General features: G+C 42.5%; 1 protein-coding gene across 5 annotated transcripts in view; it reads left to right on the top strand.

Annotated features, from left to right (window-relative positions):
- Window positions 1-27,755, top strand: part of LOC144826067 (astacin-like metalloendopeptidase) — a 551,078-nt gene that overhangs the window by 182,504 nt on the left and 340,819 nt on the right. For 3 of the 5 annotated variants that reach the window (XM_078684375.1, XM_078684378.1, XM_078684374.1), the window contains exon 4: window positions 25,011-25,151. The exons of the other annotated variants lie outside the window; for them this stretch is intronic. In XM_078684375.1, the coding sequence (XP_078540501.1) occupies window positions 25,011-25,151 (141 nt within the window). The remainder of the gene's footprint in view (window positions 1-25,010; window positions 25,152-27,755) is intronic. 5 annotated transcript variants of the gene reach the window in all.

Genomic DNA, 27,755 nt, shown 5'->3' with positions numbered 1-27,755 from the left:
ACTACATTGAGTTGTGAGATGCAAAAACATATTGTTGCCCAATTGGGTAAAACCGATTATGTTTTTGGTGTGAAAACCATTGAACTAGGGGAGCTCCTCACCTCTGTGTGTCACTTCTACAAAGTGGAGGGGAAGATCTGAGATCAAGCCCTGAAAGTGGATCCAAAAGAAGAAAGATCCAAGATTCCCATTGGTAAGTGTTTGGGAGGGGAGGCGGAGGCTGGGATATGGTCACGTAAATATGTGATGTGCTGCCAGCCATCCAGGGATAGCTCCAATGAAGATCCCCAATTGTGATGTAAAGCGTTGATCAGTGAATGCCTGGTTTCAAGGCAGTCTCTCGTCTGTGTTTGCCCACAAATTGTCCCTAGCATCAGATGGAGTTGCTACCCATTGTCGCAGGGGGAGTGAGCACTAAATGGTCATCTCAGCGGGCACCCATTTGAGGAGATATTGTTGGGTAGTTCCTACCAATCCGTAAGACCAACGCATTGTTCGGACAACATAAACTAGGGGCTTGGTGTCTAGACCGGTTCCGGACACCCCCACAGGATATGTTTGCATATAGACCAGCTAGCTCACAGCCCCACCTTAAGCCCACCTAACCTATGAGGGAGCAAAGGGTTTCTGGCAACCACTGAACATGACAACCATGACCCCTCAGGAATTGTGGAAACAGTAGAGAACCTTTCGCTCAGTCACTCATGCTTACTTATTCTCAGAGAATACACAGTGGGACTTTTTCAATAATATTTATTGAATCAATGTTATTCTTTCATAAAATACATGTGCTGCAATGATTAGTAGACAGAAGCAGATAGACGTGATTACAAGCACCAACGTCGTAAATAGTAGACATAGTTCTACCGTGGTGCTAAACAATTGTATATATGCAGGCATATAAACAAAGCAGTAATCTAGCATTCTCCTGCTATGTGGATCCTACTCTAAGTGTACCTAGAGTGTGTGTAGGTATAGAGCCAAGAATCCCCCCAAGGGACCATTCAACCCCATTACCTGATGGGATAGAGTGAAGGAACCCCGCCTTGGTAACAAACTGGACACCCCTCACGAGATGTCAGGTTGCTGCATGGTGATTTCTCAGCTTGCAAGGACCCTCGGTGTCTGCTGAAGTACTCATATTTTATATTAGGAAGCAGCCTTGCGATGTATGCATAGATTTGTGATGTTGTGGATATGTAGATAGCCCTGTCGCTCCGTGGATGAAGATAGTGATGACATTTGTACATAGTAAGGATTGAGACCTTGTACAAGATGTTCAGGGCATTGTGATAATGTTGTGCCAAGCTAGATGTAAAACAAGTTTAGTTTCAGAGAAACACATTGTCGTGCATGCAAATGTATGCAAAAAGTCACAGCTTGGAAATGTTATTTGTGAGGACAATGTAATAAATAAGCTGCTTCGCGGGGAATATAACAATTTCTCAGCCAAGGAGTCAGTGGGGGTGCCACTGCGCACTTGTAGGCCATTGCTATACTGCACTTTAGGAGAATGAACCCTAAATCAGCAAACTTAGTAGCATATTTGTTCTTGCATATACAAGCAGTCAGTCCCAGGAAGCAGTGTAGGGGGTCTAACTGTAAGGGGCGACCCATAATCTCCAACAGTATCTCTACTGCTTCCATTCAATATCTCTCAACTTCCGGGAATGCCCTACCATGTTGTAAAAGTCTTCCTTTGGGCAGGGGAATCATGGGCATTTAAGGGTTCATCCTGGAAAGATGCGATGGACTTGCTCTGGGGTCAGTGAGATAGGTCTGGTGCACATAATGAAACTGGTTGCGTTTCAGTTGAGAATTCCTGGAGACGCCCTGGAACTTTTCCAACACATGGGAGCATTGTCTGTCCATAAGGTCCTGTCCAGTAGACAAAATCCACTTATACCTCAAGGCATGAAGGTTTTGGTTGCGAGATTCCAGCTACCATTTGTATAGTAATGTCATTGCATGTTTGCACATACCGTGCTCCAGGAGTAATTGTAATGCTTGAGAGGTGGTGGATTCGGTATGCTCATGGCCCCATAATGTCCCAATAGCACCTTTCAGTCCATTGTAGATCAAGAACTGGTCCATATGAAAGTCATGGTGCTCAATGAGATCTTGGTAGGATATCAGGATTTTATGTTCCTACTGGCTGCCCACTTCAAGGATGCCCGCCTTCGTCCATGGTCCAGTGTTATGACTGTCTGCCACCTCATGGAGTCCCAGAAGCATGCACAGTGGTAAAGTGGGTGCATATAGCATTGGACCACGCCACTGGGTCACATACTTGCCCCAACAAAGCTTGGCTATTTGGCAAAACGTCCCACATTCCTTCATCTCTTTGAAGGTCCATAAGCCAGTCCAGTATGCTGCGGCCAGCTATATCCAGGATGATAAATGACCACTCAGGAATGGCAGCCAACTGCGTAATACAGCTCGTTGTAAGGGACCCTCAGGCCCCCTTTATTCAGCGGGGCGTATAACTTGTGTAAGGCCACTCTTTTCCTCAAGTCAGAAAGGATCGTGTTCAGTTCCCGGAAAAAGGATTGAGAGAGAAAGACCGGTAGTGCTGAGAAATAAAGCTTCCAGGGCAGTATTAGCATTTTTCGCATTTGAGACCCTACTCATTGGGGAAAGTAGTATGGAGTATCGGAATGTCAGAGAACGACGTGCGCGTGTTGATTTCTATCAAATTTCTCTCTGCGCAATGGACATTCACCCCAAGATAGTGGAAGGTGTTGTATTGCCAGAGCAAACCCAAGTGGCATGGTCCCTCCCGATTCGACTTAAAGAGCTTTTTTGTAAGGGAAGAGGCAGTATTTAGTCCTATTTAAACTTAAGCCTGAGACTTTACCAAAGTCATCCAGCACCTCCATTACATGGGCAGGCCTCTACGCAAGGACGGTAGATAGATTAGAGCATCATTTGCATAAAGCAAGAACGCTTCTCTGGAGTCACTGATTGGGATTCCCCATTGTGGTCCTTATTGTTGGAATAGTCCTGCCAGTGGTCTAGTGCCAGTGCGAATATATCTGTAGAGAGAGGGCATGCCTATGCACCCGGAAGGGTGCTAAGATATCTTTGCCTGTGCGCATCCTGGCTCCTTGCTCCATGTATAGTAGATCAGTCCACTTCAAAATCTCTCGACCCATATACATGTATCGCAGCACACCCCAAAGGTAAGGCCAGACCATGATATAAACGGCTTTCTCATTGGGCCTTATTCACAGAACTAACTTAAGACAAAAACCTAAATTTACTACGATTTTGGTATTCACAGAAGGCACTTACTCATTTTGGTATTCACAGAAGGCACTTACTCATTTCGGTATTCACAGACGTTAGGAGTCCTAACTTTAGGATTCCTAAATGTGTTCTGTGAATATCGAAAGTCTTCAAGTTAGAATTTTTCTCCGTGTAGGAGTAGTAAAGTTAGGACCCCTTCTCTGTCAGTTGCCGTGCCCTTGTTGGACTCAAAGTACTGGAGAACATGGGTGTTAATTGTCTTGCGAAACAAGTCGTCCTGGAGTGCCTGAGTATGTAGCCTCCATGTGGGGATCAGAGTTTGCTCCCTGCCCCAGTGTACTTTTACCATGAGGGGACTGTGGTTAGACAATATACGACCCAGATATTCAGAAGATCTAACAAATGGGTGCATGGTGGATTTTGTATAGGAGAAGATTGGTTATTTTGTGAAGCTAGTGGATCTGAGAAAAGTGCGAATATTCCCTTTTAAGAGGATGCATGGAGTGCCATATGTCCGTGATCTAACCAGTCGACAAACAAATGTGTGGTCCGGGCCAACTTGTGTGCTGTGGAGTGGAGGGCCAGACCTGTTCATGTTAGTGACAAATAAGCAGTTGGTTTCACACCCCTTATGCTTGGTGTGTTAAGGTTTTATACAAGTCCTAGGGTTAAGGTGTCTATTCATTTGTTCTGGCCAGTGTTAGGTGCGTAGATCACTGTGAGGGTAATAGCTGCATCATGCAACTGCCTTTCCACCACCAATTACTGTGTCTCAGGGTATACCTTTTGGCATGTGATCGCAAGTGGCACCATAGGTGCCACCCATATCAGCACTTCTCTAGCATACGCAAAGTGGGCAATTCCCATAATCTGTCCCCTCCATTGGCGTTGAAGTATAGTATGAGCAGTTCTGTGGCTGTCATGTGTGTTTCTTGGAGGTAGGCTATATGGTTGTGCCTTCGCTTCAAATAAGAGTACACCTGATGGCGACATCTGGCTATCACCATCCCACGCCAATTCCAGGTTAAAAGTTGTATGAGAAAAGGACATCAGCTGTGCGTGTAGTAATGTGTGGTATTTCTTTAGTCCCACTCCTCCCTGCCCCCTTACTCCCCCCCACTGGGTCGCGTGTGCTCCCCTGTACCCCCCTTTCATACATGTTTGGCATCCCAAAGTACAAATCAATAATAAAGGATGTAAAGCTCCAATTCAAATCACTTGGTACACAGTCATTGGGATGAGGGCAAAGTCAGCTTGAGGAATATCGGCTATGGCGTGAGCCTGTTCCTCATCCAGCAAGCCCACAGACCGATATGGCAAACCTATGATTTGGCTGTGGCGAGATTCAAATTCAGGGATCGCCAGTGCCCGCTCTCTTGCGACTTGTTCTTATGTGAGTCTGCCCTTGGGTGAGGCATGTCAAGGTGGGTGGGGTTGTCATTGACCACCAGTTCTCATCATGCCACATTGTAGTCGTGTTAACCCTTGCATGCCGCAATTCACATGCTTTAGCTGCAGATGCCAAGAAATGACTGTTTTTTCAGAGACCATGACGTGCAGCTTAGCAGGGAACATCAAGGAGTATCACAAGTGCATTTGACAAAGCTGTTGTTTAACTGGCTTGAAAGATCCTCACTGGTACTGTACGGCCGCTGTGTAGTTTGAGTATATGTTCACTGGGCTGCCAAGGGCACTTTTCACAAGCAATCTGTAGGATATTGTCATGGTCATGGACCCGGTAGTTGCGTGGTGATCTACCAGGGACCATGCGGGCACGCTCCACCGAGAAAAGATTGACCGTTCCTGCCAAGCACAGTGTTAAGCACCAGTCCTAAAGAAAAAGGTCCATACTGGGGCATTCCACTCCCTCCAGGAGCTCCATTATGTGGACGCTGTTGCGTCATGATTGACCCTCCGCTTCATCCACTTTGCTGCATAATAGCTCCCGCGTGTGGAATTACCTGTACCTCTTCATCCCTCAGCTCTCAAATCAATATGTGGTAAACCCCACAGTAGGTAACATGTCTGTGCTCTTTGCCCCCCACTCTGACTTTGGCTGTACTTCTCAGACTGCATCTGTGCTGAAGTCTTTAAAAGGAAAAGTTGGGCCTGACTTTCTTACTCTTTCTACAGTGCCTATTATTCCTATTAGTATTTTGTGTTTTATTATGTTAAGTTTTATTTTTTGTAGTTCATCGGCTCAAAGCTTCTTGGAAATGTAGGATTAACAATACATAATCATTCAGCAGTTGAGAGCAAGAAATAGAACATAAAGAAAAAATAAATGTTAACATCTAGGGGCCTCATTTATGAAAAGTGACGCATTGCTGCGTAAAAACAGCGATGCGTCACTTTTCACTGCGCTCTCTCTGCGACACTAACGATGCGTCCTATTTACAGTATGACGCATCATGTCGCAAGGAGTTACAGATACGTCAGTATTTCTGACGTATCTGTAGGTGCAAAAGTGACCCATTTCTGGAGTGTGTCACAAAAGTGACGCAACTCCAGCAATGTGTACTTACACATGGGTAAGTCCCATGTTGTTTGTTCCGGCGTCAGTCTTACGCCTGCCTTGAGGCAGGCGTAAGCTTTTGACGCATTAGCGTCAAAGAAATAGTGCAGTGAAATCTTATAGATTTTACAGCGTCACTTCTATGACTCTTTCTTGCGTCAATACTCCCCCCTTGCATACATTATACCTGGTGCAGGTATAATGTGGCGCAGAGGTTTACAAAGTGATGCATCTACCTAGTTGCGTCACTTTGTAAATATGGTGCAACAAGGCACATTTTTTACTTTTCTGGTGCGTCACAAAAAGTGACGCACCAGCGGTGTAAAAGTGACGCAAGGGCTCATAAATAAGCCCCTGAGTCTTTAATGCTGAACTTTGCTCGAGAGTTTTCCGTTATCAGATTTCCTGGCAGGGAGTCCCATTTTTCTTCTGCAGCTACCGAGAAATCCTTATCACCGAATTGAACATCTTTGGCTTTTGGTAGTGAGTTAAGTGTCAAGCTAGGAGCTTGTAACATGTGGCTGGTAGAGTGCCCGAGAAATATGAAGGCCATTAACCCAGGGGACGTTTGTAAACCTCTCTGTGAACTATTGGCATGACTTTAACGCTTACATGCTTATGGATACCGAGCCAACGGACCCTGTGAGGAGTGGACGAGTCTCACTTAGATAGGCCAATACAAATAGGTGCGACGCTAAATATTTTATCAGCTGTTTCAGAGGCAGCTAGGCAGATAAAATGACCATAGGGAGGTTCCACTGAATAAGAATATTTATGGCTGGTTCACGAAGAATGGCAGCGTTCTCTTCCTATATTGAAGACAGAAGAAGCAGGTATGTGATACTTTTACCCCTTAAGGGGCAATGGCGAAGATTTAATCCATATAGATTCCAAAGGTACATTCTGAGTTGGCCAGCAAAGACGTTGCCCCATAGTTGTTGGCTAGGCTGCATTATCGTAGGAGGTGAGCGATTTGGATACAATTAACAAAATTGGATTTCAAAAATGTTTCTGCCGTGCGCTACCTGAAGAACTGATAGTTCCTCAACTAGAGAATTACATCCCAGTTTTTCTGACACCCTGGGGCTCAAGTGAAGCCTGAAAATAAGCTGAGTACTGTTTTAGTACATGTAGACACTAAGGGGCATATTAGCAACGCTTTGCAATAACTATCGCAAAGCGCGCATAGCAAATTTTTTTTTACTCCGGCTATCGCAGGTTTTTATCCCGGAGATAACGTGTTATTAGCAACGCGTATCCCCAAGGTAATAAAAATTCCTGCGATAGCAGGGAAATCGCTTTTTTGCAGGGAACATCGCTGGTTTTCGAGTGATGTTCCCTGCAAAACGGCGATAACCTTGCTGATACGACGCTGTGGTCGTATCACCCCTTATGTTAGGGATAGCTAAGTCAGGATTTTAGCAGACGTTAGATTTTGTCGAAAACGGCTGTTTTCGCCAAAATCCTACAATGTGTCTAAAATCCTGTGGGCTGCCTTGTAAATATTGCGATGTGAACATCAGCGTTATTTTACAAGGTAGTCCATTGGAATACGCCCAGTGTCGCCCACTTTGCAACTCATTAGAGATGCAAAGGGAGGTGTCGGGAGAAAGGTTCCTAACATCCGATTATGCATGTTAGCACCCCGCTTGTAAATATGGTGATAGTTTTTTCTCAGCTTTTTTGGCTTTTTAAACCAAAAAAGCGGAGATAAAGCCCTTGTTGATATGCCCCTAACTCCTGCTAGATTTAGCTGTTGATTAAGAGGGCGAGTATAGATGTTAAGCAATAGTGGTACTCCGTAGTTGAGCTCTTAAGGCGAGCCGAGACTGGAGATGTGGGACCTATTGGGCAGAAAGAGCCGCAACCAGCTAGTTACCTGGCACTCAAAGCCTGAGAGGAAAGAATGCCCCCTAGGTAGCCATCTTAGTATACAGCACACTGATGCTTACTTCCAGCAGGGGGCCTGGTCATCTGCCATACTGCCTCTCCACCCACCACATGTTCTGGTTATTCATTTGTCCCCCGATCTCATTGATAGCTCATTGGCTTAGTAGCTTGTGACTCTCTGCCTTTTGACTTTCTTGCCCCTGCTGTTGATATTCCAGTGGCATTTGCACCTGTTTTAAGGCCATGTGGCCAATGTGTCGACTTACATGATTTCAGAAGCAATTCTTTGGCACTACTAACAGTTTGCACGTGGGCTGCTGATACGATCAGTGAAGTGACATAATCAGGGATAGACCAGTCACAGAGTGAGTTGTCAGGGTGTGAGAGTCAGACCATTAAGGAGGAGAGAAATCTTACCCCACTGGGACTTGTGGAGTGCCGGGAATGACAGGTGACATTGATGGTAGCATTTCCCCTTGATGGTAGTAGGAGTCTTGTGGCATGCTGTAGATAATGTATGGGACCAAAGGTTGGCTGCCTCCATGGGTTGTTTGCATAAAATACCGATTTAAATATATCAGGAGACAGAAATATCAAAAATTAAATATCCTGAGACACACATATCGTGATTTACAAATACTGTTGACAAGGATATGTTTTTTAAGGTAAATAATATTGTTGTAAATAATATCAATGTTATATCGTTTTCACTAATATAGCATCTAAAATATCAGTTTTTAATTATTGTAATGTGTTTTAGTTGATACATTAATTTATGTGTTACTATTGTTTATATACATGTTATTAGTTGTTTTTAAAACATTACTTGTAATTTGTTGTGATTTCGAATTTTTGATTCATTTCTAGTAGTAATTTGTAGTGTCTTAGAAGGTTAAGTTTGTAGAGGATAGGGTGGAAACTGAATTAGGTTTTAATTAGTTAAGAATAATTTAATACATTTTATTTAATTATAAGATTGATACTTATATAATTTATGTAATGCTGATTTATTTTCTATAAATGTTATTTGCTGGTGGTTTGGTTAGTAGGGGTAGAGAGTGGGAATGTAATTAAATAATTATAACAATTATTATTAATTGTTAATTAATGAATTAATTTTAATTATGTAATTTATGGAATACTTTTTTATTTTACTTATATTTTAGTTGCGGGTAGGGTAGAAGGTACAAACCTATTCAATCAATAATTGCATAACAATTATTTATTGATTCCATTTTATTGTATGTAATTCTATAAATTGCCTGGTTTATCTTTTTAATGAATATATATCTAATTAATATTAACCAATATATTTTTATTAAGAGTAATATTTTTGTCTATACCTATAGGATTACTCATATATGTTGTGTAAAGTGAAGTATTTTCCCTTCATTTTCCTAAGACTGCAGTAAGAATAGTAAAATGTACCTCTTTGCAGTTCAACACTTTCCCTGCTGTTGTGGTATTTGGAGTGGGAATAGTAGAGTTCACCCTTCCGAAATCCAACCCTTTCCCTACTGTTGCAGACACTGGAGTTGGAATAGAAAATGTTACTCCTACAAAGTTGAAAACTTTCCTTACTGTTGTGATGATTGGAGTGGGAATAGCAAATTTCACACTTCCAAAATCCAACGCTTTCCTGACAGTTGCACAGACTGGAGTGGGAATAGTAAATTTTACCCCTCCAAAGTCCATCACTTTGCTTACTGTTGCGTTTGACTGGAGTGGGAATAGTACATTTCACCCCACCAAAATCCAATGCTTTCCCTACTGTTGCACTGTTTGGAGTGAGAATAGTATATGTAACTTCTCTGGAATTCAACACTTCCCTATTGTTGTCTTGTATGGAGTGGTAATAGTACATTTCAGGTTAATATTAGTGGAATCTATTTAATTTACATTATATTAAATGTATATAATGAAATATTTAACATTTACTAATCGAAACTCTACGTATATTAAAAAGTTGATATTTTTGTGTATTTTTGGACAATGTTAATGTCAACGACATTTTTTCCCTATTTTTTGTACTTACAAGTATAAGCATAAGAGCACAATATTGTGGTAAATTATACTTTTGATACAATATTTTCCTCAACGATATTGTTTAGCATGGCAGTAGTATTGTGAACTGCCAAGAACAATGGGTGAGTTCCTGGACAAATGTGGTCTTGTAGTGTGATTTGGACATTGAGTGAAACTAGGACAGAATTTCACCTCGGTGAGAAGAGAATTCTTGTGGCCTACTAGAGACATCGGGTGAGACACACAGCAGAATAGAGCATTGATTAGAGCAGATTTCTTGTATTCTGCAGGAATGTTGAGTGAGACTCAAAACAGGATTCTGTCTTGGTAGGAAGAGGGTTCTTCAAATTGATGGGAACAATGGGTAAGACTCTGGTTAGGCCCTGTATAGGCTTAGTGGAAGAGGGTTCTTGTGCGGTGCCGAATGCTTTAGGTGAGACCCAGAGATTGATCCTGCCTCGATGGATACTGGGTTCTTGTTCACCTGCTGCATAGCCCTTGCAGCTAGCAATGGCTCATGCATAGAAAGAACAAGAATCCAAGAGGGTAACAATTGTCGTTTAGAATGCTGGAATTCAGAGGCCTAAATTGTCAGTGTCCCGTGTTTTGGTAGATTAGATCTTTTAGACTACCTCCTTTCACATCCCTTAAACATCCCGTGCAACCTTCACTCAGTGACAGGAACGCCAAGCGGATCACTAACCAAGTGTTGTCCATACTTGTTGCCTCTGTTGTTAGGTTTACCAAGTTGAGACTATGAGGCGCTTCAGTAGGAAGATGTTTCTTGTGAAGCACTGTGAGACTGGGTGAGACCCAGGGCAGGAGTAACATATGGTGGGATTAGGGGTCCTGTGGACTACCACGAAAAAAAGAAGTGTCCCTCAACAGGATTCAGTTTTGTTGGAAATAGTAGTTTTTTGGTGTGCCATGAGAGTTGAATGGGATTCTCCACAGGACGCTGCTTGATGGGAATAGTGTATTGTGGCAGACTATGGACATTGGATGTGACGCAGGGTAGGATATCCTTTGGTGTCTTAGGTGTCTAGTGACCTGCCGGAGACAATAGGTGAGAGCCACTGCAGGATTCTCCATTGAGAGAAGGGTCTCCTGGAGTGCCAGGACATTGGGTGACACCATGGTCAGGAGTCCGCTTGGAGAGATGAGTGGTCTTGTGGAGTGTTGCAGACATGAGGTGAAATGCTCACCAGTATTTTCCCTTGGTATGAAAAGGAGCCTTGTGGAGTGCCAGAGGCACAGGGTGAGACCCTGGGCAGGATTCATTCTTGATGGATAGAGGGTTCTTGTGGGGTGCTATGGACATAGGGCAAAACCAAGGGCTGGAGTCCCCCATTATCGAATTAGGGTCTTGAATATTACCTGGAACAATGGAAATCACCCTCAACTGGATTAATCCTTGATGAGAGTTAGGGTTTTGTGTGGAATGCCATAAGATGTTGAATGTGATCCTCAGCAGGACTGTCATTTGTGGAAGCAATGGTCCTGTAGCACGCCATGGACAGTGGGTGATGCCCTGGGGGAGATTCTGCACTGAGGAGAGTTGGGGTCAGTACCAGGTGAGAAAGAAAAGGGCCTTTGATTTTAAATGGACAGAGAGGAGCCATAGTGTAGTACTATTCCCCATTCCCGTTCATACATGATTCCAGATTGACACAGGAATTAAAGAGAATGAAGCCTGATGTTGACATTGGTACACACACACGGGCATCCCACACTGCCAGTTCCACTAGGAAGGGTATTCCATACTGCCAATCCAAGTCTAAAGGGCCGTTCATGCCGCTGAAATGGGTCAGAAGGGCATCCCACACTGCCAGTCCAGGTCATAAGGGCACCCCAGGTCAGAGGGGAACACCACACTGCAATTCCAAGTTACAAGGGCACCCACACTGCCAGTGTAGGCCCCATGCTGCCAATGCAGGTTAGAAGGACATCCTACACTGCCACTCGAGATCAGAAGGGCATCCAACACTGCCAGACCAGGTCAGAAGGGCATCCAACACTGCCAGACCAGGTCCTATACTGTCAATCCAGGTTAGAAGGACATCCTACTCAGCCACTCGAGATCATAAGGGCATCCAACACAACCAGACCAGGTCATAAAGACACCCAACACTGTCAATTCAAATCAGAAAGGCACTCCACACTGCCAAACCAGGTCCCATGCTGCCAATCCAGGTAAGAAGTACATCCTACACTGGCAGTCGAGATCAGAAGGGCAATGCCAGTAGAGATCAGAAGGGCATCCAACACTGCCAGACCAGGTCCCATGCTGCCAATCCAGGTTAGAAGGACATCCTAAACTACCAGTCGAGACCAGAAGGGCATCCAACACTGCCAGACCAGGTCCTATACTGCCAATCCAGGTTAGAAGGACATCCCACACTGGCAGTCGAGATCAGAAGGGCATTGCCAGTCGAGATCAGAAGGGCATCCAACACTGCCAGTCGAGATCATAAAGGCATCCAACACTGCCAGTCGAGATCAGAAGGGCATCCAACACTGCCAGACCAGGTCAGAAAGACACCCATCACTGTCAATTCAGAACAGAAGGGCACGCCACATCCTACACTGGCAGTTGAGATCAGAAGGGCAATGCCAGTAGAGATCAGAAGGGCATCCACCACTGCCAGACCACGTCCCATGCTGCCAATCCAGGTTAGAAGGACATTCTACACTGCCAGTCGAGATCAGAAGGGCATCCAACACTGCCAGACCAAGTCCTATACTGCCAATCCAGCTTAGAAGGACATCCTAAACTATAAGTCGAGATCAGAAGGGCATCAAACACTGCCAGACCAGGTCCCATGCTGCCAATCCAGGTTAGAAGGACATTCTACACTGCCAGTCGAGATCAGAAGGGCATCCAACACTGCCAGACCAAGTCCTATACTGCCAATCCAGCTTAGAAGGACATCCTAAACTATAAGTCGAGATCAGAAGGGCATCAAACACTGCCAGACCAGGTCCCATGCTGCCAATCCAGGTTAGAAGGACATCCTACCCTGCAACTCGAGATCAGAAGGGCATCCAACACTGCCAGACCAGGTGAGAAAGACACCCAACACTGTCAATTCAGAGCAGAAGGGCACTCCACACTGCCAAACCAGGTCCCATGCTGCCAATCCAGGTTAGAACATCCTACACCGGCAGTCGAGATCAGAAGGGCATAAACACTGCCAGGCTAGGCCCCATGCTGCCAATACAGGTTAGAAGGACATCCTACACTGCCAGTCGAGATCATAAGGGCATCCAACACTGCCAGTCGAGATCAGAAGGGCATCCAACACTGTCAGACCAGGTCCCATGCTGCCAATCTAGGTTAGAGGGACATCCTACACTGCCACTCGAGATCATAAGGGCATCCAACACTGCCAGACCAGGTCAGAAAGACACTGTCAATTCAGAGCAGTAGGGCACTCCACACTGCCAGACCAGGTCCCATGCTGTCAATCCAGGTTAGAAGGACATCCTACACTGCCAGTCGAGATCAGAAGGGCATCAACACTGCCAGACCAGGTCCCATACTGCCAATCCAGGTTAGAAGGACATCCTACACTGCCAGTCGAGATCAGAAGGGCATCAACACTGCCAGTCGAGATCAGAAGGGCATCCAACACTGCCAGTCGAGATCAGAAGGGCATCCGAAACTGCCAGACCAGGTCCTATACTGCCAATCCAGGTTAGAAGGACATCTTACACTGCCACTCGAGATCATAACGGCATCAAACACTGCCAGACCAGGTCAGAAAGACACTGTCAATTCAGAGCAGAAGGGCACTCCACACTGCCAGACCAGGTCCCATGCTGCCAATCCAGGACATCCTACACCGGCAGTCGAGCTCAGAAGGGCATATTGGAAAAAATGGGGACCCCCTACTAATAATGTATTCACTACCGGTAGGGACTGACAACAATTATTTTGAAAAGAGCAGTAGTGAAAGATGATGAACCAAGTGCAAAAGAACCTAGGGAATACAACAAAATTAACATGAATGGTGACATACAACCATGATTAACTGAAACCAAACATGATTTATATATCAAAAACTTATTTTATAAATGTATTTATCTTTTTTTCTTTTTGTTTTGTTTGGATAAAGTTATAAAGTTAAAAATACAATTCAAAGAATAAATCAATAAAGGACATGTCATTTTACAATACAAAATTATATAACAAAAACAAAAAAGGAACCCAAATGACTTGGTTATAATTTGTGGGCTGATGAAGTTAGCAAAGCCGTGGATGAAAACTCAACGCGCGTTTCGGCTATTGCCTTCTTCAGGAGTCCGTCATTTGCAACAGGACAAAATAGACATTCACTAAAAAACATAAATCAATGTCACATTATATACTATATTGTTATCTTACAATACTCCAATTCCTTAAAACCCTAGGTCTAAGTCACATTAATGGAAATCAGTACTGTGCATAGATACAGTGCATTGCAAAAAGCTTGATTTAATATATCTAAGTTTATACCATTCACTATACTTTTATTTTATTATTTACGGTACATTTCTCTCATTATACACATTTGTATGCCTATTTTATAAACATATACCATCTGATACAAATTGATTATATGCTTGCCGTCAGAAAAGAGAAGAGAAACTTTCCTTTTCTTGTCATATATGTTGGGATAATTATTCCTCTATGGCGTCGTTCTCTATGTAGACTAGAGATATTTACAGATATCCATGAAATCTTTTATAAATGAGCAACCCAGAAAGAGAGGTGAAAATCTGAAAAGAAGATAGCAAAGAAGAAGAAGATGACAACAACATTGATTGATTATCACTTACAAAAGATTCAAAGGTAGTTGGTGGGCCAAGCTTGATGATAAATTGTAATGTATTTTCAACAGATATCTATATTGGAGAAATGGAGTGGATATTGCATAAGACATGTGCTCCACAAGCTGTATGACGTGAGTCATGATAGATAAGGAAAGGCTACTTACATAATGGCTGGCCGCTATATTTCTACTGTTACTTAAGCGAAAAAGCAGATCCTAGTTATAATCTGAAACGAATGAAGGATCTAATTAGTATGCTAGAGTCCTAGGAGTTCTACAACCTAGCTATGTATTTTATCCTAAACCCAGTATTAAAAGAAATGTAATAACCGATTTATTAGTGGTCAATCTGGATGCAGAAATTAGTAATTCAGACCTCAAAAGTCAGGGGCAGACATATTCTGCTGGACTGGGTAAAAAATGGTGGACCTCTGTAGCAGCTGTCAAAAGATATGTATTTATTTATGTTATAGGGGATATCAGATAATGAATAATTCAAACAAGCCCAATTAATGAGGTCAAGAATGTATTTTATATGTAGTAGTTATAAAACAACGGTACCTTTAAAGCTGATATGGTGCAGTCAAAATCTCAGTCTCAAAGGAATCCTTTATAATAGATATTTTCTAAACCGCTATTAGATCATGAGATTTGCAGCAATAATGTTGTTGATTTTTAGTTTTCTATTTAATGAGAGAAATGGGGGTGGGAGAGAAATAAAAAAAAAAATTGGGGTTCTTAATGAACAGAAGATATACAGGATTGTAAAAAACTTTTCACAATAACTGTTGCATGTAGAGAATAGAAAACGATTCAAATATAATTTAGTACCTTCGATTGTATGACGGAATATCTCTTTAGCTGTCTATGCATTGGATTCTGCCTGTGTCCATGATGGACAATCTAGTTCTGCAATTTAAGAGAAAGGGTGCCATGAGCATCGAGGGTTTCTAGTATTGTTAGGGACAAAGGAAGGTGGGGGGATGGAGGGGGAAGAGGCGAGGGGAAGGGGGATGGGAGGGGAAAGCGGGAAAAGGGCAAAGAGAAAGGAGGGTTTTGGGTTGCGGTGCCCGGGGTCGCCTCTAGTCGAGGTATTTCTTACCTAAAAAAAAGTTTGACAAGTCCGTGATGGGGAGTCTGATAAACCGGAGCCGCTAGTCGCAATCAGGTTGATGTGCAAAGAGGGGCGTACTTGTTGGTCCGTTTATATAGTGAAGGGCCACACTGATTGGGTACAGGTGTAATTCACAATGACAACCTGCAGCGCACTACGATGACATATTTTAGTGCGCTCGCAGACGTAAACCCAAGAGCCAATCAGATGGGGGAGCAAGGTACTATACAGGAACCACTGAATGTAGTTCAAGTTTTGGCGCATAACGATGACGAGCCGAGGTGCATCCACGGCTGTATGCCTCACAACCAATCAGGCCAAGGTGCATAGTGCATGACATGTCCTCACAGGGTCGTCCGGCATAAATGTATTGAAGCGATTATTCACGTATTATTGCGCAGTATTAATTAATATGCTGCTACGATCTTATTTTGTTCATCACAGTGTAAGCATCATTTCTTCTTGTGACCTCATTTTATAAAATGTGTATAGTTGTTACAAAGACACTATGGAGCAACCCTGCTTTATCCAAAATAGAGGTAGGACATTATGTGTTTAGGTTAGCCGCCATATTAGGTGTAGATATTATGTAGAAACCCTAATTATCCAATACATTTTCCAGATGGAGTTTCTTAACACAGATCATCGATATTTCTACACACTTATCAAAATAGAGGTAGGACATTATGTGTTTAGATTAGCCGCCATATTAGGTGTGGATATTATGTAGAAACCCTAATTATCCAATACATTTTCCAGATGGAGTTTCTTGACACAGATCATCGATATTTCTACACACTATAATTATTTTATTGGTGCCATTTTATCATTGAAAAGAGTGGGTTGGCTACAGGTAAATGTAGGAGTATGGAACCGTTCCGATTAGAGGCAAACAAGAATTGCCGATTTATCGGTTTGCTCATATTATTGCTTGCTCTCATGGAATCTCAAAGTTCAATCCATTGGTGACTGTATTAAGCAAACAAATCCAGTAAACTTCCCTTTTTTTACGAATCTTTTCTGGGCATAGTCCTGGCCTGGTCTGTATGTTCTCTAAGACAAACCAACGTAGGTCTTCTGGGGAGTGTTCATACTCAACAAAATGTGATACCAAAGGTGCTTTCATCTTTTTGGTACGCACTGCAGATTTATGTTCTGTAACTCTCTTATTGATAGTTCTAGAAGTTTCACCTACATATCCCTTATTACAGGGACATATCAGGAGATATACCACATTTTGGGTTTTACAATTCGTCATGGTTTTAGGGCTAATTTTGATATTGTTGAATGTCAGTTCACTACCTTCTATGGCCTGGGGGCAAATCTTACAAATTCCACATTTGAAATTCCCTATAACAGGGTTGTGGCTAGTGATGCTTCGCTGTACAAATTTCTCTTTTTCTGGCATTCTAGATCTGACTACTAGATCTTTTAGGTTTTTTATTCCTTTTATATGCAAAGAGAGGCTTGGGAATAGATTCCTGTTTGGATTTGTTGACATTAAGTAAATGCCAATTGGAGTAGATAATCTGGCGTACTTTATTGTTCAGGAGAGAATGTCTGGTGACAAATACTAGATGATCATTCTGTTTTGTTTGACTGCCTTGTAGAATGGATTGACGGTCAAAAAATCTAGCTCTTTTGAAGGCTTCACGAACTAGTCTGTGAGGGTAACCCCGATCCTCAAATTTCTTTTTCATGGCTACGGATCGTTCGTCATAGTCTTGAAGTTTGGTGCAGTTGCGCCGCAATCTTAAAAATTGGCTGAAAGGAATGCTGGTTTTTTGGGATGTGGGGTGAAAGCTTTGATAGTGAAGTCAAGTATTGCGGGCAGTGGGTTTGACATCCAGATCTGTGAATAGTTGGCCTTGATCATGTTTAATTGTTATGTGAAGGAATTCCATTTCTTTGTTGCTTACATGGGATGTAAATCTGAGGTTACTATCGCACATGTTCAGCCAAGATAGAAATTCTTTCAATGTATCCTCATTATCGTCCCATATAAATATAACATCGTCAATATATCTTGACCAGTGAAAAATTGTTTCAAAAAAAGGAGCTATCTCATTGAAAATATGAATGTGCTCAAAAAATGCAACATAAATATTTGCAATTGTAGGGGCGCAAGATGCGCCCATACTGACTCCTTTTGTTTGTTTGTATAAGTTCCCTCGAAATTCAAAGATGTTTTCTTCTCAAACTATCCTCAGACAGTCAATAATAAATCTGGTATTACACTCTACTTCATAGGTCTTAATGAACCATTCGGTGGCAGTGATGGCACCATCTGTGGGGATATTGAAATATAGGTTCTCCACATCTAGTGTTACTAACAATTGTCTGTTTCCATTAAATGCAGTCCTTTCAAGTAAGTTGATAATATGACCAGTATCTTTTACATATCCAGGTATACTGGAAATGTATGGTCGTAGGATTGCATCCAAATATTTGGATAGAGGTTCAGTGGTGCTCCCTATGGTAGTGACAATAGGGCGAAAAGGAGGGTCTGTCTCGTTTTTGTGGACCTTCGGGATGCCATAAAGGCTTGCCATTCTAGGTGTGTCCACATTTAGATAGTCGTATTCTTTGTTACATATATCACCATTGGTCAAGGCTTTAGATGTTTATTTCTGTATTTTTTGTTTGATTTTGACAGTTGGGTCTTTGGTAATTTTGTTATAGAAAGTAGTATCCCTTAACATCTCCTCAATCTTTTCTATATAGTTGGAGGTGTCAAGAATTGCAATTCCACCTCCTTTGTCACATCCCATTATTGTGGTAGTGGTGGAATTTTTTAATGATTTCAAAGCTCCATATTCCTCTGTTGTAAGATTAAATGGAGTGTGGGGTATATATTTTGTGGCCGCTATAAGTTTGTTCATGACCACTTGCTCAAAAATGTGAATCTCAGGTGTCAGTTGTTCTAAAGTTGGAGTAAAAACTGACTTAGGGGCTAGACCTGATTTATTGATTTACCTCATATCGCTGCTAGTGTTGGAGAAAAATTCTTTAAGACGAATTTTTCTGAAAAATGTCATTAAATCATTAAACAACTCAAATTTATTTAAACCAGAATGTGGCACATAGCTTAGACCTTTTGATAGTAAAGAGTAGACAGCTTGGTTCGGTGCTTGACTACTCAGATTGAAAATGGGAATAGTTTTCATTCCCTCCAGTATCGGGCATTGCGTGTCTCTAAATATCTGTTCGAATTGGACGACTGATGTTCCTGATACTGGGGCTGATGTTCCTGGTATTGTGGTTGATATTGTGGCTGATATTGAGGTTGATATTGCCCTCGCGGTTGATGGAATTGGCACGGTTGGTATTGGGTTCTGTATTGTGATCGATAACGAGGGCGCCAGTTGCCCCTGCCCTGAGGGCGTTGTCCTAAAAAAGTCGATCTAGATCTCTGATTGAATTGATATCCCTGGTTTCCATAAGAAGGGGAGCTACCGTTACTGTCCGAATCAGATAAGTTTGAAAACGTAGTTACTTTACGAGCCCTATTTTCATTTTGTGCGGTAGGAAGATCTTGTAGGCTTGGGTCCGAAGAAGAATAGAACCCATCTGCTAAATAAGGGTAAACATTTTCCTTATTGTAATATCTTAGATCTTTCTGAAATTTGTCTAATTTACGTTTCAGAAGATAGTCAGTATAAGAGTTTAATTCGGATTCTAATTCTTCTAGTTTCTTTTTTATATCGGGTATGGTATCTAGGGCTTTGATCTTATTTTCTAGATCTAGTATTTCCTGTAGGAGTTCTAGTAGTACTGTTTTAGCTGTTTCAACTATCAGCATCATCATGTCTCTTGAACATCTGTTTGCAATTAAAGACCATTTTTCTAAAAATTGCTTAATGTGTACAAACAGTCCTGGAACATTTTTAATTTGGAGTCCTTGAGGAATGACTCAAGCCTTGAGATAGTCAAGGATGTATTTGCCATGAAGTTCAATACGTCTGGATTTTTTCGTTAAATCTAACAGTTTTTTTGGTCATCATTATGATTTAGATTGGATGTATCTATGTCGTCAAAATTAATGGCTGTACCCACCAAAGATAAAAAGTCATCATCTGAAAACCCAAAGGATTTTAGAGTAGACATGATGGTTCACAATTGGATGAGTCAGTCACAGTAGGGATCTGATTGGGGAGTGATTCTGAGAGTGTCAAGCAATCAAGGAGAAAACAAGGAGAAGGAAAGAAAAAGGGAAAGTAGCCCAAGGTGATATACGAAGTAATATGGTGTCCTAGAAATATTAGTGAAATATTCTTTTTAAATATAGACAAAATCCAGCTACTTATAATCCTAGAATGTTAGCTGATAAAATACAAAGTTCCCCTCATGGAAAGTCCATGAGTAATACATATTGGAAAAAATGGGGACCCCTACTAATAATGTATTCACTACAATTATTTTGAAAAGAGCAGTAGTGAAAGATGATGAACCAAGTGCAAAAGAACCTAGGGAATACAACTAAATTAACATGAATAGTGACATAAAACCATGATTAACTGAAACCAAACATGATTTATATATCAAAAATTTCTTTTATAAATGTATTTATCTTTTTTTCTTTTTGTTTTGTTTGGATAAAGTTATATAGTTAAAAAATACAATTCAAAGAATAAATCAATAAAGGACATATCATTTTACAATACAAAATTATATAACAAAAACTGAAAAGGAACCCAAATGGCTTGGTTATAATTTGTGGACTGATGAAGTTAGCAAAGCGGTGGATGAAAACTCAACGCGCGTTTCGGCTATTGCCTTCTTCAGGAGTCCGTCATTTGCAACAGGACAAAATAGACATTCACTAAAAAACATAAAAAAATCAATGTCACATCATATACTATAATGTTTTCTTACAATAATCCAATTCCTTATAACCCTAGGTCTAAGTCACATTAATGGAAATCAGTACTGTGCATAGATACAGTGCATTGCAAAAAGCTGGATTTAATATATCTAAGTTTATACCATTCACTATACTATTATTTTATTATTTACGGTACATTTCTCTCAATATACACATTTTTATGCCTATTTTATAAACATATACCATCTGATACAAATTGATTATATGCTTGCCGTCAGAAAAGAGAAGAGAAACTTTCCTTTTCTTGTCATATATGTTGGGATAATTATTCCTCTATGGCGTCATTCTCTATGTAGACTAGAGATATTTACAGATATCCATGAAATCATTAATAAATGAGCAACCCAGAAAGAGAGGTGAAAATCTGAAAAGAAGATAGCAAAGAAGAAGAAGATGACAACAACATTGATTGATTATCACTTACAAAAGATTCAAAGGTAGTTGGTGGGCCAAGCTTGATGATAAATTGTAATGTATTTTCAACAGATATCTATATTGGAGAAATGGAGTAGATATTGCATAAGACATGTGCTCCACAAGCTGTATGACGTGAGTCATGATAGATAAAGAAAGGCTACTTACATAATGGCTGCCCGCTATATTTCTACTGTTACTTAAGCGAAAAAGCAGATCCTAGTTATAATCTGAAACAAATGAAGGATCTAATTAGTATGCTAGAGTCCTAGGAGTTCTATAACCTAGCTATGTATTTTATCCTAAACCCAGTATTAAAAGAAATTTAATTACCGATTTATTAGTGGTCACTCTGGATGCAGAAATGAGTAATTCAGACCTCAAGAGTCTGGGGCAGACATATTCTGCTGGACTGGGTAAAAAATGGTGGTCCTCTGTAGCAGCTGTCAAAAGATATGTATTTATTTATGTTATAGGGGATATCAGATAATGAATAATTCAAACAAGCCCAATTAATGATGTCAAGAATGTATTTTATATGTAGTAGTTATAAAACAACGGTACCTTTAAAGCTGATATGGTGCAGTCAAAATCTCAGCCTCAAAGGAATCCTTTATAATAGATATTTTCTAAACCGCTATTAGATCATGAGATTTGCAGCAATAATGTTGTTGATTTTTAGTTTTCTATTTAATGAGAGAAATGGGGGGGGGGGAGAGAAATAAAAAAAAAAAATTGGGGTTCTTAATGCACAGAAGATATACAGGATTTTACATTTTTTTTCACAATAACTGTTGCATGTAGAGAATAGAAAACGATTCAAATATAATTTAGTACCTTCGATTGTATGACGGAATATCTCTTTAGCTGTCTATGCATTGGATTCTGCCTGTGTCCATGATGGACAATCTAGTTCTGCAATTTAAGAGAAAGGGTGCCATGAGCATCGAGGGTTTCTAGTATTGTTAGGGACAAAGGAAGGTGGGGGGGGAGAGGGGGGGGCAGGGGAAGGGGGATGGGAGGGGAAAGCGGGAAAAGGGCAAAGAGAATGGAGGGGGGAAGGGTTTTGGGTTGTGGTGCCCGGGGTCGCCTCTAGTCGAGGTATTACTTACTTAAAAAAAAGTTTGACAAGTCCGTGAAGGGGAGTCTGATAAACCGGAGCCGCTAGTCGCAATCAGGTTGATGTGCAAAGAGGGGCGTACTTGTTGGTCCGTTTATATAGGGAAGGGCCACACTGATTGGGTACAAGTGTAGTTCACAATGACAACCTGCCGCGCGCTACGATGACATATTTTAGTGCGCTCGCAGACGTAAACCCAAGAGCCAATCAGATGGGGGAGCAAGGTACTATACAGGAACTACTGAATGTAGTTCAAGTTTTGGCGCATAACGATGACGAGCCGAGGTGCATCCACGGCTGTAAGCCTCACAACCAATCAGGCTAAGGTGCATAGTGCATGACGTGTCCTCACAGGGTCGTCTGGCATAAATGTATTGAAGCGATTATTCTCGTATTATTGCGCAGTAGTAGATAATATGCTGCTACGATCTTATTTTGTCCATCACAGTGTAAGCATCATTTCTTCTTGTGACCTCATTTTATAAAATGTGTATAGTTGTTACAAAGACACTATGGGGCAACCCTGCTTTAATCAAAATAGAGGTAGGACATTATGTGTTTAGATTAGCCGCCATATTAGGTGTGGATATTATGTAGAAACCCTAATCATTCAATAGATTTTCCAGATGGAGTTTCTTGACACAGATCATCGATATTTCTACACACTATAATTATTTTCATTGGTGTCATTTTATCATTGTAAAGAGTGGGTTGGCTACAGGTAAATGTAGGAGTATGGAACCGTTCCGATTAGAGGCAAACAAGAATTGCCGATTTATCGGTTTGCTCTTATTATTGCTTGCTCCCATGGAATCTCAAGGTTCAATCCATTGGTGACTGTATTAAGCAAACAAATCCAGTAAACTTCCCTTTTTTTACGAATCTTTTCTGGGCATAGTCCTGGCCTGGTCTGTATGTTCTCTAAGACAAACCAACATAGGTCTTCTGGGGAGTGTTCATACTCAACAAAATGTGATACCAAAGGTGCGTTCTTCTGTTTGGTACGCACTGCAGATTTATGTTCTGTAACTCTCTTATTGATAGTTCTAGAAGTTTCGCCTACATATCTCTTATTACAGGGACATATCAGGAGATATATCACATTTTGGGTTTTACAGGTCGTCATGGTTTTAGGGCTAATTTTGATATTGTTGAATGTCAGTTCACTACCTTCTATGGCCCGGGGGCATATCTTACAAATTCCACATTTGAAATTCCCTATAACAGGGTTGTGGCTAGTGATGCTTCGCTGTACAAATTTCTCTTTTTCTGGCATTCTAGATCTGACTACTAGATCTTTTAGGTTTTTATTTCTTTTATATGCAAAGAGAGGCTTGGGAATAGATTCCTGTTTGGATTTGTTGACATTAAGTAAATGCCAATTGGAGTAGATAATCTGGCGTACTTTATTGTTCAGGAGAGAATGTCTGGTGACAAATACTAGATGATCATTCTGTTTTGTTTGACTGCCTTGTAGAATGGATTGACGGTCAAAAATCTAGCTCTTTTGAAGGCTTCACAAACTAGTCTGTGACGGTAACCCCGATCCTCAAATTTCTTTTTCATGGCTACGGATCGTTCGTCATAGTCTTGAAGTTTGGTGCAGTTGCGCCGCAATTTTAAAAATTGGCTGAAAGGAATGCTGTTTTTTTGGGATGTGGGGTGAAACCTTTGATAGTGAAGTAAAGTATTGCGGGCAGTGGGTTTGACATCCAGATCTGTGAATAGTTGGCCTTGATCATGTTTAATTGTTATGTGAAGGAATTCCATTTCTTTGTTGCTTACATGGGATGTAAATCTGAGGTTACTATCGCACATGTTCAGCCAAGATAGAAATTCTTTCAATGTATCCTCATTATCGTCCCATATAAATATAACATCGTCAATATATCTTGACCAGTGAAAAACTGTTTCAAAAAAAGGAGCTATCTCATTGAAAATATGAATGTGCTCAAAAAATGCAACATAAATATTTGCAATTGTAGGGGCGCAAGATGCGCCCATACTGACTCCTTTTGTTTGTTTGTATAAGTTCCCTCGAAATTCAAAGATGTTTTCTTCTAAAACTATCCTCAGACAGTCAATAATAAATCTGGTATTACACTCTACTTCATAGGTCTTAATGAACCATTCGGTGGCAGTGATTGCACCATCTGTGGGGATATTGGAATATAGGTTCTCCACATCTAGTGTTACTAACAATTGTCTGTTTCCATTAAATGCAGTCCCTCAAGTAAGTTGATATTATGACCAGTATCTTTTACATATCCAGGTATACTGGAAATGTATGGTCGTAGGATTGCATCCAAATATTTGGATAGAGGGGGCATCCAACACTTCCATACCAGGTCATCCCACACTGTCAGTTCAGATCAGAATGGCAACCTACGCCGCTGGTCGAGGTAAAAAAAAGCACAACTAGCCCAGGTCAGAAGGTGGTTGCATGCTGCTCGTCTAGGTCAAAGGAGCCTCCCAAGCTGTCGGGCCAGGTCAAAAGAGCATCTCAAGCTGTCGGGCCAGGTTAAAAGAGCATCCCAAGCTGCCGGCCCAGGTCAGATGAGCATCCTCTACAGCTTGTGCACGTCAGCAGAGCATCATACATAGTCGGTCCCGATCAGAAGGACATCATAGGCTGTCAGTCTAGGCCATAATGGCATCCATCGCTGCCCGCCAACTTCGGGATGACACCCCAAGGTGTCAGTCTAGGCCAGAAGGGCATTCCACACTTACAGTCTAGATGAAAAGAACAACCTAAGCTGCCAGTCCAGATCAGAAGTGCATCCTACACAACTAGTCTTGGTCATAGGGTCATTCCATGCTGTCAATCCATGTTATCTAATATCAAAGATTATAAATCATAGTTTGAGTCATTGACCCTTTGCACTACAACCCTTCTGGACTAACTTACACAAGTGCCTGCCCTCTGGGTCTGAGTGATGCCCCTTACAGGAAAGCTGATGTTTCTCTTTTTATCCCCCACGCAGGAAGCACGCAGCCGATGAAACAAGGGGACATTGCCATTAACAATGACCAGACTGCTCTACAGTGTGACACCGCTGCCTGTTACTGGCCCAAGTCCAGCTCAGGGACTGTTCATGTGCCCTACAGCATATCCCCTTCTTACAGTGAGTCTCCTTTCCCTCTATATTGGCTGTTGAAGCTATTTCACATCATGTGAGTGTACTGTATGCGTTCCTGTGAGTCGCCAAGTCGCATGGGCCACTTCACGGACCTCCCCTTGGCCATGCTGGCTCCATTCATTTCTCTTTGTGTGTACCAGATACCTTCGTTGTTCCTGGCTCAGTGATGTGCTGTGTTTTCATTCATTTCATTTGGGTATTTGCACATTGATTAGGCAATAGATGATTAGAGTGCTCCACCCCATAGATGTTTCTAAAACACCATAATAGGCAATAAGACAATAGATTTATAGGAAACTTGTGAGCTTATTTGACAGGCTTGTGCTTCAGGAATGTTGCTAAAGAAGGTTCAGAATCAGTCACATGTCATACTGTCCTGACCTACTCTTTCCCAATACTAGGATCCTCTGAGATTCTCTAGCCTGTTGAGAAATCTTGTGGTTTCCATACTGGGCGGTTGACCTTTGCCAGCGTTGGCTACGGAAGAGCGAATTACTTGACATACCATAAAATGCTTGGCCACTAGATTACAACATAATGACTTTTCAGAAACTTCATGACAAATGGAGCACTACTTGTGTGCGCCTTTGGCATCATTCCAGCATGCTAGCTCATCGGTGCCCTTTCTTAAGGTGTTACTGGCTTATGTCAATCAGTTTCACCCCCGTCCATGTGGGCAGCCTGGCTCCCAATGCTGTGCAGCAGTGAGGTCAAATCTAAGTTGCTGTACTCAATGAGCAAGGACCCTTTTCTAAACAGCCCTTCACCGCTCTGACACACTCGAAAAGAGAACACAGCTGGCTACTAAGAAGTTTGGCACGCGTGTAGGAAGGTGGCTACCTGACTATGGTTACCCCAGATTTTTTGCCTGTGTTTAGCTGGTTTTTTGACTTAGTTGACCTGGTTCCCTGCTAATCAGGGCCCCAGGCCATCTGCTCTCTCTGTAAAATGGATTCCATGTACCCTAGGTACATACCAATTGGAAATGGACTCCTTGTCAGCCCCTGTAGAATGCACTATAGGTGCACAGGGCACAGGAGCCACTAAGGCCTACCAGGGGCTGCAGCATATCTTTTGCCACCCCTGGCTGGTTCTTAAATTGACACAACTGGCTGATCACTCAGCTGGGGTAAGGTGGTGTACACACCCCTTGCTTAGATATAGTATACCTATGTCTAAACCTATATCTGGACACATGTAAACCTGTGAGCCACTCCTATAGACAGGCCTCACCAATCCTGGAGGCTGGGTGCTTGGTTTTTATGTGAGATGGAGCTCTAGCATGAGCTGAGCCTGTCTGCAGCCGTCGGGAACAAATCCCTAAGCTGTTTCAGGATAATGCCATACCATATACTATTAAGTGCCTTATAATCCTCGCGGTTATTTAGCAACTCTGGTTTGGCTTTATCAAAACATGTCGTGTAAGGTGTCATACACTTTGGAATACCATCCCCTCGCCAGTTCTGGCGACGGGGATGGCATTCCACCCCTCTAGAGGGGTAAGACATGTTACTTTACTTTAATGCGGTTGATTTCTCCAAAGACCTTAAGATCCCCAAAATGGATGCCTCTGCCACAGACAAATGTCTGGACCCCTGGAGCTGACCGAAACCCAGTCAAGGGGGTCCTGGACAAAGGGTTTCCTGTCACAGGAGGGTGTCACCGCCCTCCAGACAGGAGATAGTGTATTGTAGCAGGGAGGTTTGAAAGAAACCAGACACTGCCTGGGGCGCACAAGGCTGCCCCTTGCATAATCCGGCCAAACCGGTTCTGGGGCACTCCAGCCCTCGTGCCAGGGCGGCCTGGATCAAAGGAAGGGGGTGTATCCACCCACTTCCTGGGTCCCACCCATAGGAGGGGACCTAGCAGGTAATCACGCCCACCAGATTCGAATAAGAGTGGGAGCAGTGCCAATGCACATCAGATTTCCTGGAAGAAACATTTGAAACGATATTCTGGACCCTTCGCCCTCCATCTCAACGTGGAAGCCCGAAGAATCTCCCTTGTGGTCAAGGAGTGACCACCCTGCAGCAGCAGGCACCATCCAGCCCTCGACGTCTACTTAGTTGCAGTTCCCGCCGGAACTCGAGCGACTGAGATCGACGAGATCAAGCCTGCCCAGCTTCTAACAGCCCGATCCACAGTCCCTGCAAAGCTGAGACCCGTGGAGGCGACCGGAAGCGTGGGGCACGCCATCTTGAAGTGACCACGAGACGCTGACCGTGCAGCCCACGAGTGACCCTCGAAGCTGTACACCGGGGTTTGAGAAGCCCCCACCCTGAGCTACTCCTGAGCCGAAGTTCAGCCCTCCACACTCGACGAGTGCTGCGTGGGGCCCTTTGGCACGATTTGGCTCAACGCGTTGGCCCGGTCACTTGCCAGCTGGCTTGTGGTCCCTGTGCCGACGAACTACAAAAGAAGACTCGTGATTCTGGTTGCTCCAGATCCACACCAGCTCCCCTGAAAGGGAGCCCCGACTCTGACCTTCCTGGTCCGAGTGAGACGCCATCTTCCAATCCCGCGTGGATTGCTCTTACCAAGGCTTGTTTGCTCCAAACCGGAAGCCGACTGCACCGACGGTGAGAGCCT

The sequence above is a fragment of the Lissotriton helveticus genome, chromosome 3_2, assembly GCF_964261635.1.
Source record: "Lissotriton helveticus chromosome 3_2, aLisHel1.1, whole genome shotgun sequence".
NCBI classification, from domain to species: Eukaryota; Metazoa; Chordata; class Amphibia; order Caudata; family Salamandridae; genus Lissotriton; species Lissotriton helveticus.
The sequence above is the reverse complement of the archived record's forward strand: the minus strand, read 5'-3'. Positions and strand labels throughout refer to the sequence as shown.